This window comes from Chrysochloris asiatica, unplaced genomic scaffold (genome assembly GCF_000296735.1).
Source record: "Chrysochloris asiatica unplaced genomic scaffold, ChrAsi1.0 scaffold00018, whole genome shotgun sequence".
NCBI classification, from domain to species: Eukaryota; Metazoa; Chordata; class Mammalia; order Afrosoricida; family Chrysochloridae; genus Chrysochloris; species Chrysochloris asiatica.
Window position 1 is genome coordinate 109,315 of NW_006408536.1, and position 16,108 is coordinate 125,422.

The window sequence follows — 16,108 nt, forward strand, 5'->3', positions numbered from 1 at the left end:
TAGTCAATAAAGCACAGGTAAACATCTTTCTGATACTCTCTGCTTTCAGCCAAGATCCATCGGACAATGATATCCCTTGTTCCACGTCCCCTTTTGAATCCGGCTTGGAGCTCTAGAAGTTCTCTGTCAGTGTATGTTTGCAGCCATTTCTGTATTACCTTTAGTAAAACTTAACTTGCATGGCATATCAAAGATATTGTCTGATGATTTCTACATTCCGTTTGGTCACCTTCTCTTTGGAATGGTCACAAATATGGATCTCTTCCAATAGGTTGGCCAGAAACTTATTGGAATTTCTTGACATAGATGAGTGAGTGCCTCCACTACCACCTCATTTTCTTGAAAGATTTCAATTTATATTCCATCAATTCATGGTGCCATGTTCTTTGCCAATTCCTTCAATGCACCTTGGACTTCTTCCTTAACTATCATTGGTCCTTGATCATATGCTACCTCTTGAAATAGTTGAACATCAACCATTTCCTTTTGGTACAGTGACTCTGTGTATTCCTTCCATCTTCTCTTGATGCTCTCTGCATCAGTCAATAATTTGCCCAGAGAATCTTTCAATAATGAAAAGTCGAGGCTTCAATTTTTTCTTCAGTTCCCCCAGCTTGAGAACAGCTGAGCATATTCTTGCTTTATGGTTCTGACTCCAGATCTTTGCACATTTCATTGTAATATTTGACTTTGTCTTCTCAAACTGACCTTTGAAATTTTCTGTTTAGCTTCTGTACCTCTTCATTGCTTCCATTTGCTTTAGCATCTATCTCCACACTGGAGAACAAGTTTCAATGTCTCTTCTGACATCCATTTTGATCTCTTCCTTCTTTCTTGTTTTAATGACCTTTTGCTTTCTTCCTTGATGATGTTCTTTATGTCATCCCACAATTCTTCTGGTCTTCGGTCTTTAGTGTTTAATGTATCAGATATGTTCTTCAGATGATCTTTAAATTCCAGGTGGGAAATATTCAAGGTCATATTTTGGCTCTTGTGGACTTGTTTTCATTTTCTTCAGCTTCAGTCTGAATTTGCATATGAGCAATTGATGGTGTGTTCCACAATCTGCCCCTGGCCATAGATTTAGCTTTCTATCCTCCCTCTTAAATATCTTTACCATGGATTTGCATATTAATGAATAACTGTATTCTCTTGTCCATTATCTTCTAATTCCATTTTCCCAAAAACTTTTTGAAACTGCCTCATATGTCCTCCACTTGCATACATTTTCTTGGCAATTTCATCTACTGCTATTGCTTTAAAAATCACATTTATATAGGGGACATTCAAAAATCTCTTTTTTTTTATACTAAAGTCATTCCACATTTCCAAATGTGTGCCACAAATACAATGGGACCTCAAAGAGTTCATGGAAAAATTTTATTAACAGATAATGAAATTTTTCCCACGAACTCTTTTAAACCCCTGCATGTTCCAAACAGAAAGTCTACTACTCAGTGGAAATTCTTACTTTGGCTAAACTTAACCATCCTACCCAGCTCCCTAATTGCAATACCTCCTCCTCCTCTTCCTTTCCCTTCCCCACTATACCTCATCATATCCACCACCCACAGCCTCAGTCTTCCTCTGTCTCCATCCTCTTTAAGTGCATGTCCTCGGAACCAGGATGCTGTAATGGCCTTTTCCACAGCCTCTTTACCTCTAGTCTCTCCTCACGTTGACACAGGACATCCATATTATCTACTAGCAGCTCCAGTTATTTCTGAAAATCACCTCATGAACCTTCAGAAGTTTTCAATTGGTCCATCAAGATAAACCTCCTCAGGTCTAAAATTCAGAGTTTCAGAACATAACCCAAGCCACCTCTGCAGCCTTCTTTTCTGCCTCTTCCCTATGTTGATCTTGTCTACATTCTCTAAACAAAGTCTTTAATCACCTATGTATTCACAGTGTTCTGTCCACATGCTGTTAACGCTTATTCTTTAAAACAGCTCTTCACTAACCATCTTGTGTGCTTTTTATTCCCGCCCTTTGAAGTCCAACAGCATTACATCTAAGTTTCTTATAGCATATACGTTCTGGTTGATAATACTTGGGCATTTATGTTCTTTCCCTTCAATAAGATAAATATGACTTCAAAGATCTCACAATTTACTATTTCCCTTCCCTAACCTGCAGTTGCTGTTGCTGCAGATATACTCAACAAACCCATCTTTTATGTAAAGTCATCATTTAAAGACTTGCCTGATAATTCTAAGGGATAGGGAATATCAGGCAATTGACATACACAGATATCACCTGATTTACTAGCATTGGTTTTCTTAGCAGAGGAAGCAAAGAGAGGGAAATTAATTTGCTTTTCTATCTTACTTCTCTTGACTCCTGACTCTTCAGTCTGGGACACAATATTCAAATAATGTTTCCAAACACAAACTGAAGAAAATTCTCTTGATGGTAGCCTGCAAAGAATTTCCTTATCTCCTCGTCACAAAAATCCTCTCACATAAATGATGTCATACTCTCATCTGATGACTGCTGACCCTGCTAGAATATTAGAACATTCAATCTAAATATGCTACATATTCTATTAAAAAAGAACTTCTTAACCACCAAAGTTACAGTTGGTGGGAGAATTAGGAAATTCTCAAGAAAGGAACAATTAAATGAAGACAAGTCTCCTGCCAGGTCTATGGCTATCTCTCCAACACAAGGGGCAGTAAGTATAGTGTAAGAAATCTGGCTGAGGAATGAGATGGATCTGGGTTTAACTATCACTTCTCCTGCTTACTAGCGGTGTGATGTGGCATACACTTATTATTCTAATTCTCACTTTCCTCATTTAGAACATGGGGATATTAGTAGGATTGCTATAAAGATGAAATGTGTTTAAACCAGATGGTGCATTATCAGTTACACAATAGTCATTTGATGAGTCTGTGTAATACTTAACAATTATTATTTCAATGCTGCAAAGCATACATGTTTCTGTTCATCAATACATGTAATTGTTGCTATTGTGGTTAACTGCCATCGAGTTGATTCCAAACCCTAGTGACCCTATATAGGATTTCTGAGGAGCAGCTTGTGAGCTTGAAGAACCGACCTTGTGGTTCACACCGACTTTGTAGTCCAGTGCATTAAGCCACAGCGCCACACCAATTAGTAGGGATTTTTTTAATGCCTAAAAAAGACTACCTTCTAATATGTATGGTTAATGATGCAATAAAAATAAAGAGCTCCAGGTGTAATCAGAAGGGGTGGATTTGATTTCATCAATGTTCCGCTTTTAGGAAACCCATTAAACCTTTCTGTGAATCTTCTCATTGTAAAGTGATTATTTCTGTCAGATATGAGGCTTGTCACAAGTTCTACACTGCCATAAGGAGATGCAATTAGGAGAAATAGGCACCAAATCTGCATTTCTATCATTCATTTCTTGTCACTGGAGAAAATTCAGAAAGTAGGGAGAAAGCAGTGACAGGAAAGTAATATTGAAACCCCCATAAAATTATTTGAGTTTATAATTATATTATGAAAGGAATAATATACTGAAAAGTATAGTTTACATTATGGCTCCTTCCTACCTCTCCACTGTTTGTTGTTGTTAGGTAGGCTCAAACTACAGACTTTGTAGTTAACAGTCCAGTGCTTATCCTACAGAGCCACCACGCTACCACTTTAGACCATGTTGTTGTTATTAAGTGCTGTCAAGTCGGTTCCAAATCATAGAACCTTGTATAGGGTTTCCGAATAGCAGTTGGTGAGTTTGAACCACCAACCAGTGGTTCAAACAACTTCAAACGACCTTATCCTACAGAGCCATACCAGGGCTCACTTTAGACCAAAAAGGCATGTTATTTTTGGTCATGGGAAAAGTGGCAATGAATGTGCACAGCACAATCAAAGTAAAACTGAGTTGAGCACATATGGATGAACAGAGGCAAACTGGCATACAGATAGGTACAGGTGAGAAGAAGTAGATGTATCCATAAAAAACAAAACACAAATCCACTGCCATTAAGTCAATTCTGACTCACCGCAACTCTACAGAAGACAGACCAGGACTGCTCCTTAGGGTTCCAAGGCTGTAAATCTTTACGGTAGCAGACAGCCTCATCTTGCTCCTGTGTAATGGCTGATGGGATTGAACTGCCATCCTTGTGGTTAGCAGCCCAATATTTAGCCCATAGCTGCACCATAGCTTGTTGTAGGTGCCATTGAATTGGTTCTGACTCAGAGCAGTTCTGCATAGGGTTTCTGAGGCTGGAAATCTTTGTGGGAGCAGAAAGCCTCATCAGTCTCCTGAGGAGAATGCTTATCATATAGTGCCACTACACTCCTTAGTTGGGTGTGAATACAAAAATGGGGGTGCAGGCTCATATATCCATTGCTGACATGAATGTGGATATTCCTCAAACATCACCAAACACATTCCAAAATTAGTTTTCTGGGTTTGAAGACTTAGGACCATAGTCTCCAGGTACAAATCAGTCAAGTGGCATAGCAGAGATCACAAAATCATGAGCTGTGACCCAGTATAGTGAGTGTGATTGTTAAGTGCCACCGAATTAATTGAGTAGTGTCTGGGATTTTTCAAGCTCTGAACAGCCATCTAAGACACAATTACAGGTCTCTACTCACCAGGAATCCTGGTGTGGTGCTGTGGGCTAATGCGCTGCACTGTAAAGTCATTTTGCACCGGAAGGTTGCCGGTTCAAGCTCACCAGCTGCTCCTTGGAAACCCTATACAGAGTAGCTATGAGTCTGAACCGACTTGACAGCACTTAACAACAGCAACTCAGCAGGAGTAAAATAGTTAAGAAAGCAAGCAAAACCTCAGATACGAAGCAAGTCTATACAATCTCATCTAACCCTTCTGATTAGGACAGGATAGAAAAAAAATGGAATAGAACTCAGTCTTACTTTAAAATGAAGAAGCAATCACCCTAAAAAAGGCCTAACTGCTCATCAATAGAGACCCCAGGTGGCACAGTGGATTAAGTATTTGGGCTGCTAACCCCAAAGCTGGCAGTTCAAACCCACCAGCCATTCCTTGGGAGAACTGATGCTGTCTGCTCACAAAGTCCCAGTCTGAGCAACGCTAAGGAGGAGCAAGTCTAACTTTTCTGTCCTGTAGGATCACTATGATTTGGAATTGACTCAATGGGAGTAAGTTTGGTTCATTGATACTTTAAAACCAAAATTTAGATTCTGGGAGAAAAAAAGTTATTGGATTTTACAAATTAAGGTCTTTGTTATGGATTATGGATTGAATTACATTCTGCCAACATATGTGTTGGGACCTAACCCCTACACAAAGGAGCTTTAAAATGTCTTGGAAAACTTGAATTAAAAGAAAATGGAATTTTTCCAGGGACATTTTAAAGCCTCATCAACCTGGATGTGATCTTGTTTGGGAACTTGTTTATTATGTTAATGAAGCTATATCAGTAAAGGGTGTGTCCTAAACCTAATCTCATCTGTGTTATCAAAAGAGCAGATTAGACACAGAGACAAAAATACACTGAAGGGAAGACAAACTCTTTGGTAGAGTAGTGGTTATGAATCGGGCTGCTAACCTCAAGGTCAGCAGTTCGAAACTACCAGCTGTTCCGCAGGAGAAAGATGAGGCTTTCTGCTGCCATAAAGATTTACAGCCTCGGAAACCCTGTACAGGGTCACTATGAGTCGGAACTGACTCCACGGTACTTAACAACAACAAGAAGGATCAATAAGGGCTATAGAAGCTGAAAGAAACAAGTATCTTCTGGAACCAACTCCTGGTGTGGCACTGTGTGTTAATGCGCCAGACTGCAAAGCTGTTTGAACTGTGAGGTTGGTGGTTCAAGCTCACCAGCGGCTCCTTGGAAACCCTATACAGGGTTGCTATGAATTGGAACCGACTGACAGCAATGTAGGATAAACAGTGGATCGCAAGATCAGTTTGAACCTAATGGTCGGAGGTTCAAACTCACCAGCCACTCTCAGGTACCCTATAGAGAGTCACTATGAGTTGGAACTGACTTGACTACAGTTAACAACAGAGCCCACCGAGAGTGAGCCTTCACCTGAACTGAAGCTCCAAATTTGGATTTCTAGTCTCCTGAAGGAGCCTTGCTGGCATAGTGGTTAAGCTCCTAGATGCTAATGGGAAGATCAGTGGTTGAAACCCACCAGCAAAAGACACGCCAGTGTCAGCTTCAATAAAGATTGTTGTTATTGGAACTGAGAGAAAGCCTGGTATAGGGTATGCAAGGAATGTCTGGTGGGTTTGAACTGCCAACGTTGTGGTTAGCAGGCCAGTGCTTATCCTGTAGAGCCATACCCAGGACTCCTCCAAGGAGCTTACAACCTTAGAAAAACTACAGAGCAGTTGTATCTTGTTCTATGACGTTGACTACGTGAGAATTGACGCAACACCAATGGGCAAGCCTCCTGAACTGTGAGAAAATGAATTTCTCTTCTTTAAAGCTACCTACCTACTTGTGGTATGTGTTACAAACTAAGAAACGAAGACAGACTAAAACAAGAATCTGCAGTATCGTTACGTAGAGCACAATGGTATTCTTTGAGTAAAACAAATTGTAACAAATGTATATATTCATATTGGCTCTACTAAGCTATAAAGTTTTCACCTGGAAGAACTTCAAAAGCTATTCTTTATTAAAATCATCAAAGGCAAAACAAAACAAAACACCATTCTATTCGGTTATTGATTGTTTTTCTGTTTCTTAAACTCACGTGTTTTTGGCTTGTCCATCCTGAAAGCACATTTGTCCCACTAATGCAGCAGATTGGTCTCCCAAGCACTGAAAGTAGAAATGACAATAAAGAAAATACTGGGTAAAAGATAACTTCCTGATTTAGCAATTCTAACTCATAGCAACCCTGTATAGGGTTTCCGAGAAGTTGGTGGGTTTGAACAGTCGACCTTGCGGTTCGCAGTCCACTGCTGATCCTACAGCACCACACCAGGAGTCTTATTAGCAACAAGATTTCTTATTTAGCAAGGGATGAACTATGTTTCTTATATTTCTTCCACTTGGCCATTTTTCCATTTGTTTTTACTGCTATCAGATATTAGGTATGGGATGGGAGACTTAGAGTAGCAACTCATTAATCTATTCAAAAGATTCTTAATGACCCACACTGTGTCAAATAAGAACAAGGACTAGCCAATTTTGTTGCTGTTACCTGTTTTCTATAGTTTAGGAAGGGGTCAATCATCTATGATGTAGGAGGAAAGGGGGTGGGTAGGGACTGGTAGAGAACTGTTTGGTGATGAAACTTACCCCAGATATAGGCACACCTTCCAAGGCCCCAGCTTTCTAATGAAATTTTTAAAAAAGCATTATGAATAATCAGAAATTCATGGCTTTATTAACATAACTGCAACATGAATCAACACAAAGAGCAACATGCTCTGGCATGTGGGCAGACAAGACAAAGCAAGTGTTCTAAGCTACATGAATGCTACAGACATAGATGCTAGAAGAATATCTAGAATAACAAGAAGAGAAGAGACATGGCACTACAGAAAGAACATGAGTAAAGGAATGGGGCATTGGGAGACCTCAGCTTTACTCCTGGTTCAGTTATTAATTTCGTGGTAAGCCACTGAGTAGGCTGCGAAAACCTCTCTATGCATCAGTATATTGATCTACAAAATGGGAACTGAGCTTCTTGATTGTTGAAGTCCAATATTGCTTTGTTCCTACTGTCATTAAGAAATGATGAACACGTCTGTCAAACTAGCATATGAGAAACTTACTTTGGAAGGCTGTATTTCAGCACTACTGCACTACTGCTTTCTACTCAAACTGCTCTTAAGATAAGCAAGTCAGAAACACAAAAATTTTCAGGCACTGGATAATATTTGGTCATAGCAAGCATGATTCTTCACTTGATATTGTTTAATGTTAAATGCTGTCGAGTCTGTTCCAATTCATAGTGACCCTCACGACCAGTCAGTGGATTTGAACTGCTGACCTTATGGCTCACAGTCTAGTGCTGATCCTACAGCACCACACCAGAAGTCCTCTTCAACTTATAAGCAAGAGTTACTTTATGTTACGAAGAGTGGTTTTTGTTTAGTTTAAATATGGCCAGAATTCTAGGAAGACTGATTTACCAAACTTAATTTAAAAAAACAACAACAAACAAACAAACATATACTAACACAAAGCAATGTTTTTCATATTCAGGAGTTAGGGGGAAGGAACGTGATTCTTGAAGTAGAAAAGAGCAACAAACTAAAACTTTGAACTGAACTCCTGTCTGGCATTAGTTAGTGAGCAAGTGTCCCAAATTCTGGGAGTTTCAGGCTTCCTGTGTTTTACAAAGAGGGTAAGAATAAAATCCTCCTCACATGGTTAAAAGGAGAAGGAAATAAGACAACATGTGGGGAAAACTTTTACAAAAACAGATACCATCTTTCTAGATCTCTGGTGTTATTTTATTTCGTTCATGCTTTCTGGTTAATTCAAGACTGACCACTTTTATTTACTGTATATATTTATATATTTCATTGAATATCTGAACCTGGATAATAAATAAAGGGTAAATGAAAAGCTCTTAAGGTGGGTTAATAGGAAACTGAAAGAGTATGTTTCTTAGTATATTTAAATACTACAAGAGAAAGTCTTTGCTTAGACTTTGTTTCCTCATGGGGAGGGGCCTCTGGAGGATTCCTGGGAGCGTCCTCTGGTGAAGCATGCAGAAAAAGTGACAGTGCATTTCCAACTAACTGGTCTACAAGGCTGGTCACGCTGCCATTTATGACATATGAACACTATACCTTATTTCCTTACTACAATAAGGCGTAAAGCATAGCACAACTATACTTTGTAATGGAGAATATAAGAATTTGTGATTCCAGGCACTGACATGGTTTTTCATTTAGAAACATGCTTTCAGTCTTATAAAAAACTTAAAAATAAACACAAGTTTAAAAAACAAACACACACACTAAATCCTGACTCGAACTTAACACAAATCGAAAGCTCACAAAAATTCTACATACATCTGACATCTGTTGAACAAATGGACCTTCTGCTTGTCTAAATGTAAACGGAAATGCACTGTATCTTTTCCAAATGAATGGGTAGCATAATTGGTGGGCAACCTACTCACCAGGCTATGAGAGATTTTCTATAGTCAGCAAGGGGGGGAAAAGGGGGACAGAAGCATAATATTTTAAATGCAAGAGAAAAGCAGTCCAGTTAAAGTATTTTCTCAACCATCTTCTGGAACTATTTCTCAAGAATACTCTTTTGGTCGGACCCAAGCCAGTTGGTTGGCAGCTATTAAATTATAAAAGCACTTTTATTCTAGATAAACAATGACTATGGCTTCCCTTAAAAAATACCATGCTACCTTCCAAAGCTTTATTATACATGAACTAATTAAAACCTCTTGCTCAAGCTTTATACAGAGCACCTACTGTTCAACTCTAATCGCACTGTAAGTAGAGTTTCTAACATTTTTTTTTTCATGAAATACAAAATTTAAAAATATATATTTTAAATAATTTATCTTTTATTTATTTCTAAGTTTTATCATGAATGTCAGGTGTTTGACAAATGTCCATTATGGAAACTAATTTAATTAGCAATCACAAATCAAAACCAGATTGTTTTCAGTGTTTGCTAAAATTTTGCTCAGGTTATCAAAGAATCTAATACAATATAACTTGGTTTGGCCATTAAAAGAGACTTACTTAACAGGCAAAAGACTACTAATAAAATGTGAGAAATCCTACTTAATAAATTAAAAGCAGACGTCACAATTACTAAAGTTATTTGGATTGTAAGAATAAACTAGGTCAACCTCTGCAATTAATAAAATGGGTTCTAAGAGATTTGTCTAGGTTATAAAACTGTTGTTGTGAGGTACCATTGAGTTAGTTCTGACTTATAACAACCCAATAAAGGGTTTCTGAGGAGCGACTGGTGGGTTTGAACCCCCAATCATGTGGTTAGCATTCCAGAGCTTACCCTACAGCACCACACCAGGACTAATGAAATGAAATGAAATTCTATTTTTCCTTCTGCCAATATTCACAGAAAAGTCACACATCTCTGAAACTATCAAAATATAACACATTTGACTTTGGAATTCTGAATAGAAAAGTTTTTTTTAAAATGAAATAAAAGATAAATGTTTTTCTTTTACCATGAGGCCATAGATTTCAGAAGAACTCCGGACATTTGGAAGAATTGCCATTGGAATTTCAAAAAAACTGAAAAACAATAAGATATCATTGTATACATAACACTGCTTTACATGAACATTTGGAAACCTTTATATATTTTAAAGTCGAAGCCATGAATAACATTAGAAAATGGATGTATTTGAATACAGAGTTAAATAGCTATAGATTAATAATTCAACAGATTTATTTGTATGCTTCTAACTATATACAAAGAAAACACAAATTAAGAAGTATATGAAAATCAAATTTTTTTAAAGGAATCTAATCTTTTTGAAGAATAATCAAGACAATTAACTGATTTATCTTACAAAGACACACAATACAGACTAGTATATTGTAGTTAAAATACAAACAGTTAAATTTTAATATTCCAAGAACATTTAAAAATAGTAAGATTTAGGGGATAAATAGGCAATGTATTTGGAAAAAATACATTTAGCAAAACGTAACTTACTCACACAGCTCTTTATCCCATTCCAAAGAATGAATATTAAAAAGCATCGTCCGACTTGCATTTGTGACATCTGTACAATGGACACCTCCTTTGGCTCCTCCTGTCAAACTCTAGACAAAATTGAAATGACAAGTCCACTTTGTCCACCAACATTTTGCTAAGGGCCATAATGAGCAACAATGCACATAAAGCAGGACACGGAAACATTTCAACAATTTCATTTCTAATTTTAAGCAGGGTCCAGCTGAACTATATCTAATATCGTCCCTGTGTGACGCTGTGGGATAATGTACTAGACCAAAAGGTCATTTTGAACCTCAAGGTTGGCTGTTCCAATTCACCAGCCACTCCTCAAAAACCCTATTCAGGGGCACTATGAGTCGGAACTGACTCGATGGCACTTGACAACAATAACAACAGTGCCCTAACTTAAAAATGGTTTAAAGAAACAGGTGAAAGTAATTTTAATAATATTATAAATTTGATTTAAACCAAAATTTAAAAAAATCATCATTTCAATATGTAATCAATCTGAAAAATGGAAACACTTTGTCTTAATTTTATTTATATATATATATATATATATATTTATAATCTAGTATTTTATATTTATAGTACATCTCAACTCAGGCTAGCCACATTTCTCATGCTGAAAAAAGATATCTATGGGCTAGTGGTGACTGTGTTAGACAGAATGATTTTAGTTGACTGATGGTTGGGATAGTTAAGGTTTGGTGTCGACTTAGCTGGGCCAGGATTCTTAGTGGGGCTTAGCTGTTAAAATATAGTTACCAGCTTCAGGATGAAACATAATCACCCTATGATAGATATGAGCTGATGTGATCAGACCTGATCTAATTACCCAAAGTGTTGTAAATCCTCCCGTCTAATCTAAGCTGTTAATGCAATCTACAGGATTAGGTTGTAACTTGAGCCTTATTCTTTTGAGATATAAAAGGAGAGACAAGTGAGAAGAAAGGAAGAGACCTACTACAAGCAAGATAAAAAAAACCAGGAGTAGCATGCATCCTTTGGATCTGGAATTCGTGCACTGTGAAGCTCCTATATCCAGAGGCAGATTGATGCCAAGACACACGGAGATCACGAAGGAATGTTGGGCTTACTTCGACTGCTCTCCTACTGCTGAAAGGAGACAGGGACCTTTCTCCAGACCCAGTGCTCTAAATTCAGATTTCTAGCCTGCTAACTGTGAGAGAGCTTAGTGGGGAGCTCTGGTAGCGTAGTAGTTACGATTCGGGCTGCTAACCTCACGGTCAGCAGTTCGAAACTACCAGCTGTTCTGTGGGAGAAAGATGAGGCTTTCTGCTCCTGTAAAGATTTACAGCCTCGGAAACCCTATAGAGGGTCACTATGAGTTGGAACTGACTCCACGGCACATAACAACAACATCAACAACTGAGAGAAGAAATGTCTACTTGTTAAAACCATCTATTTGTGGTATTTCTGTTATAGCAGCACTAGAAAATTAAGACAATGGTTAAACAAAAATAATCAGTTTTGTTTGACAAGAACCTGTTTTTTTTTTTTGGTTGGTTTAGTTTTGTTGTTTTGTTTTTGTTTACTAGCTTTTTGAATAAAAATTCTTATTGGTTTCTGACTACACCAACTCACCCATCTATCTTAAAAGAGTTTTAAACTCTCCAACGTTAACCCTCTTGTAGCTGAACTAGAAGAACTTTCCTTTATGTGGAAGCCATAAGAGTTAACAACAGTGGCCACATAGCACCACATGGCGGACAGCCAAAATGTGCTCCCTCAAGTCTCCTGGGGCTTATGGTTCCCACACTCCACCTAATGCTGCTTATTAGTGACAGCTGTCGGAGCTACTCACACAACCGTATCTGACACATGTGAATTCTGCTGGCCATGAGCACAAACATAATCTGCTTGGGCCAAGCCCGTGGAGGGGTGGAGAAGGTGCCTCTTCCAAAGAGTGGCTCTACATGACCTGCTCTGTGGATACAACCTTTAGCAGAGGGATAATACTTTCATTCCTTTGGAGCAACATTGTATGTTGAAAAAAGATAATCAAATACTTTGAGTTTACAATTGAAATTTAACAAATGCAGTAACATGTTTGAGATTTGCTTTAAATTTATCTGTGGGGAGGAAAAGTATGAGCTTAGTCATATGTTACTCATTGCTCTCATTGGCTCCCTCATAGAGGGGTTTATTACGCCATTCCTTCAACTTTGACATATATTTGAAAATGTCTATAATATAATAAAAAAGTCAAAGAGAGAAATGACTACAGAGCATGTGCTTTGAAATATCTGAAGTATTAAATTCTATTCATTCATGTTTAACTTAGGCACAAATAATAACAAAAATATCGATTATGATTTTGGCTCATATTATGACACATAAGAGAGATGGCTGTGTAATGTGGAAAGTGAATGGTAACATCAGCCTAGGTATCTTATCATGTTAGATGGCAAGTGGGAAAGGCTACCTGAATATGTCTGGGTGGAGCTGATGAAAGGAGATGGGGATAGGGCTCTTGTGGTACAAAAGTGAATAACTGCTATCAGGACTGACTGTGAGGGTTGGAAATGTAAAGGTAGACGTTTTGTAAGAAAAGAAGGGGAGTGGTTGATGTTACAGTCCAGGTGCAGAAGTCCCTGGGACCATCAAGAGAAAAGAGCGGCATGTAGGACCCTACCCAGAGAAACAGTGATACCAGAGATGGAGGCAGAGATGATCATGTGGAGAGATGGAGTGTCTGGGGACTCTAGACCCAGAGAGGGAGAGGGGCTGTATGTGACGACTGAGGGGGCAGGCTTATGGGGTATATACTTTGGTTATTTGATGATGAATGGACGAGATTGTAATCATGGCAATGAAACGATCGATATACGACAGGATGAATGTAATGCTAATGTTCTCCCATGTAAACTATCACATAATTCACAATCAAAACTTAAAAAAAAAAAAAAAAAAAGGACATAGGCAAAAATGCCTCTCATGATTTTTCTTAATAATGTTAACTAGAAAACCTGACCTTTTTCAGCAGAAAACAAATACTAGGCAAGATAGTCTTCACTTTTTTTTCTAGAAATACTCTCCACACATACATTATATTTAAACATACCCAAATAAGCCATGAATCAATGGTCCCAAAAAGCGCTCTATCTTCTTCAACAGCTTTTTGAACTTTTCTTACATTGTCAAGAATCCAACGAAGTTTCACTGCGCTGAAGTAGGTGCTAAGTGGAAGGCCTGTCTTGGACTATAACAATTATGAAACTGTTCAGTTAGTGTATTTAACGTGTTTAGCATGTCAGTTATTACAGTTCAAAATAAAACCACTAAACCCATATCTCCACAAATCACAAAATATTCAAAAGCAATGCCACTGTATTAAGAATAAAAATCGTTTTCCTATCTCATGGCACAGAAAAGCATGTTTATGAACAAAGATCAGAGTGATGTTTGCAGTTCAAAGATCAGCCACAGAGCAAGGCAAAGAGAAATTTAAAAGCACTAACATTTGTGATCAATTAGTATTACATGTACAGCCTAGTGCCCAAACCTGATTTTTGTTTTATATTCCATGAAAGTGATATTTAAACTATTGAAAATCAGAGTACATTAAATTATAAACTAGTGACAATAACCAAAATTTTAATATTTTAAAACATCTAAGATTTAACAGCAACAACTATACAAGGAGGCTTCAAAAAGTTAGTGGAAATTTTCCCATATTTGCATTCCATTTTCCAGCAAATTTTTTGAAGCTCCCTTAGATATATGTATAAGGAGCTCTCATAGTGTAGTTGGTCATATGTTGGGCTGGACCTGCCAATAGTTAGTAGTTAGAATCCACCATCTATGGGAGAAAGATGAGGACTTCTGCTCCCGTAACGATTTACTAGATGTAGCTAAACGATAACTGAGAAGAATAAGGTTCAAAAGAGGGGAAAGATAGTTGCATTCTTTTCATGTATGTATTTTCTTAACCACTTACCTTTAATTAATATTTATACATCAGTTTGGTATTTAACATACTAACAAAAAGAGAAACAATTCAAGCCTCTGTTGGCAAAATACTGAATGATGCAGAAAGCATCAAAAGAAGATGGAAGGAAAATACAGTCACTGTACCAAAAAGAAATGGTTGAAGCTCAACAAATTCAAGAGGTAGCATCTGATCAACAGCCAATGATACTGAGGCATTGACAAAGAACAAGGCACCAGGAATAGATGGAATATAAGTTGAAATCTTACAACAAACTGATGAAGCACTGGAGGTACTCACTCATTTAGGCCAAGAAGTTTGGAAGAAAGCTACCTGGCCACCTGGTTGGAAGAGATCCATATTAGTGCCCATTCCAAAGAGAGATGATCCAACAGTACACAGAAATCATCGGACAATATCATTAATATTGCATGCAGGCAAAATTTTGCTAAATTAATAAACAACTGCTACAGCACATTGACAGAGGTGCAAGCCAGATTCAAACGAGGACATGGAACATGGGATAACATTGTTGACGTCAGATGATCTTAGCTGAAAACCAAAATTACCAGGAAGATGTTTACCTGTGCTTTACTGATAATGCAAAAGTTTTCAGATGACAAGCTCTGGACAACATTATGGAGACCGTGTATTCCCCTTCACAATTAATTGTGCTCATGAGGAACCAAGAAGCAGGTTTGGAAACAGAACAAGGGAACACTGAATAGTTAAAAAAATTAGGAAAGGTATGTGCCAGGATTGTATTCTTTTCACTATATTTATTCTATCTGTATGATGAACACATAATCTGAGAAGCTGGATTATGTGAAAAAGAACTTGGCATCAAGATTTATTAAAGAATTATTAATATCCTGCGATATACAGATGACACAATCTTGCTAGCTAGCTAATGTGAAGAGGACTTAATTACTTACTGGTGAAGAACAAAGATCAGTTGTACCTCAATATAAAGAAGACAAAAACCCTCACCACTGGGCCAATAAATAGCATAAATATAAATGGACAAAGTTGAAGTTGTCAAAGACTTAATTTTGCTCGGATCAATCATCAACACTATGACTACTAAGTCAAGAAATCAAATGACGTATTGCATTAGGCAAATCTGCTGCATAAGACCTATTTAAAGTGCTGAAGAGCAAAGATGTCAGTTTAAGGACTAAGGTGTGCCTGACCCAAAGCATGATATTTTCAATCGCTTCATATGCATATGAAAGTTGGACAAAAAAAAAAGGAAGATCATAGAAGAATCGCTGACCTTGTGAGTCAAACCGACCTTGCAGTCCCGGTGCGGCACTGTGCTATACATATATATATCTATAGATATATAGATGAGTCCTGGTGTGGCACTGTGGGTTAATGTGCTGGACTGCAATGTTCATTCAAACTGCAAGGCTGGAGGTTTAAGCTCACCAGCCACTCCTTAGAAACCCTATACGACGTCTCAATGGGTCAGAACTGACTCCACAGCACTTAATAATTA

The 16,108-nt window shown here is 37.8% G+C and overlaps 1 protein-coding gene across 3 annotated transcripts in view; it reads right to left on the reverse strand.

The window, feature by feature from the left end:
* Nucleotides 1-16,108, reverse strand: part of LOC102839780 (glycerol kinase-like) — a 101,130-nt gene that overhangs the window by 38,624 nt on the left and 46,398 nt on the right. For 2 of the 3 annotated variants that reach the window (XM_006835557.1, XM_006835558.1), the window contains exons 6-10: nucleotides 13,741-13,878; nucleotides 10,629-10,738; nucleotides 10,135-10,201; nucleotides 7,254-7,289; nucleotides 6,703-6,770 (exon numbers count right to left, since the gene is read on the reverse strand). In XM_006835557.1, coding sequence (XP_006835620.1) covers nucleotides 6,703-6,770; nucleotides 7,254-7,289; nucleotides 10,135-10,201; nucleotides 10,629-10,738; nucleotides 13,741-13,878 — 419 coding nt within the window. Of the gene's footprint in view, nucleotides 1-6,702; nucleotides 6,771-7,253; nucleotides 7,290-9,093; nucleotides 9,112-10,134; nucleotides 10,202-10,628; nucleotides 10,739-13,740; nucleotides 13,879-16,108 lie in introns of all 3 variants that reach the window. The other variant, XM_006835556.1, reaches the window with a different exon arrangement.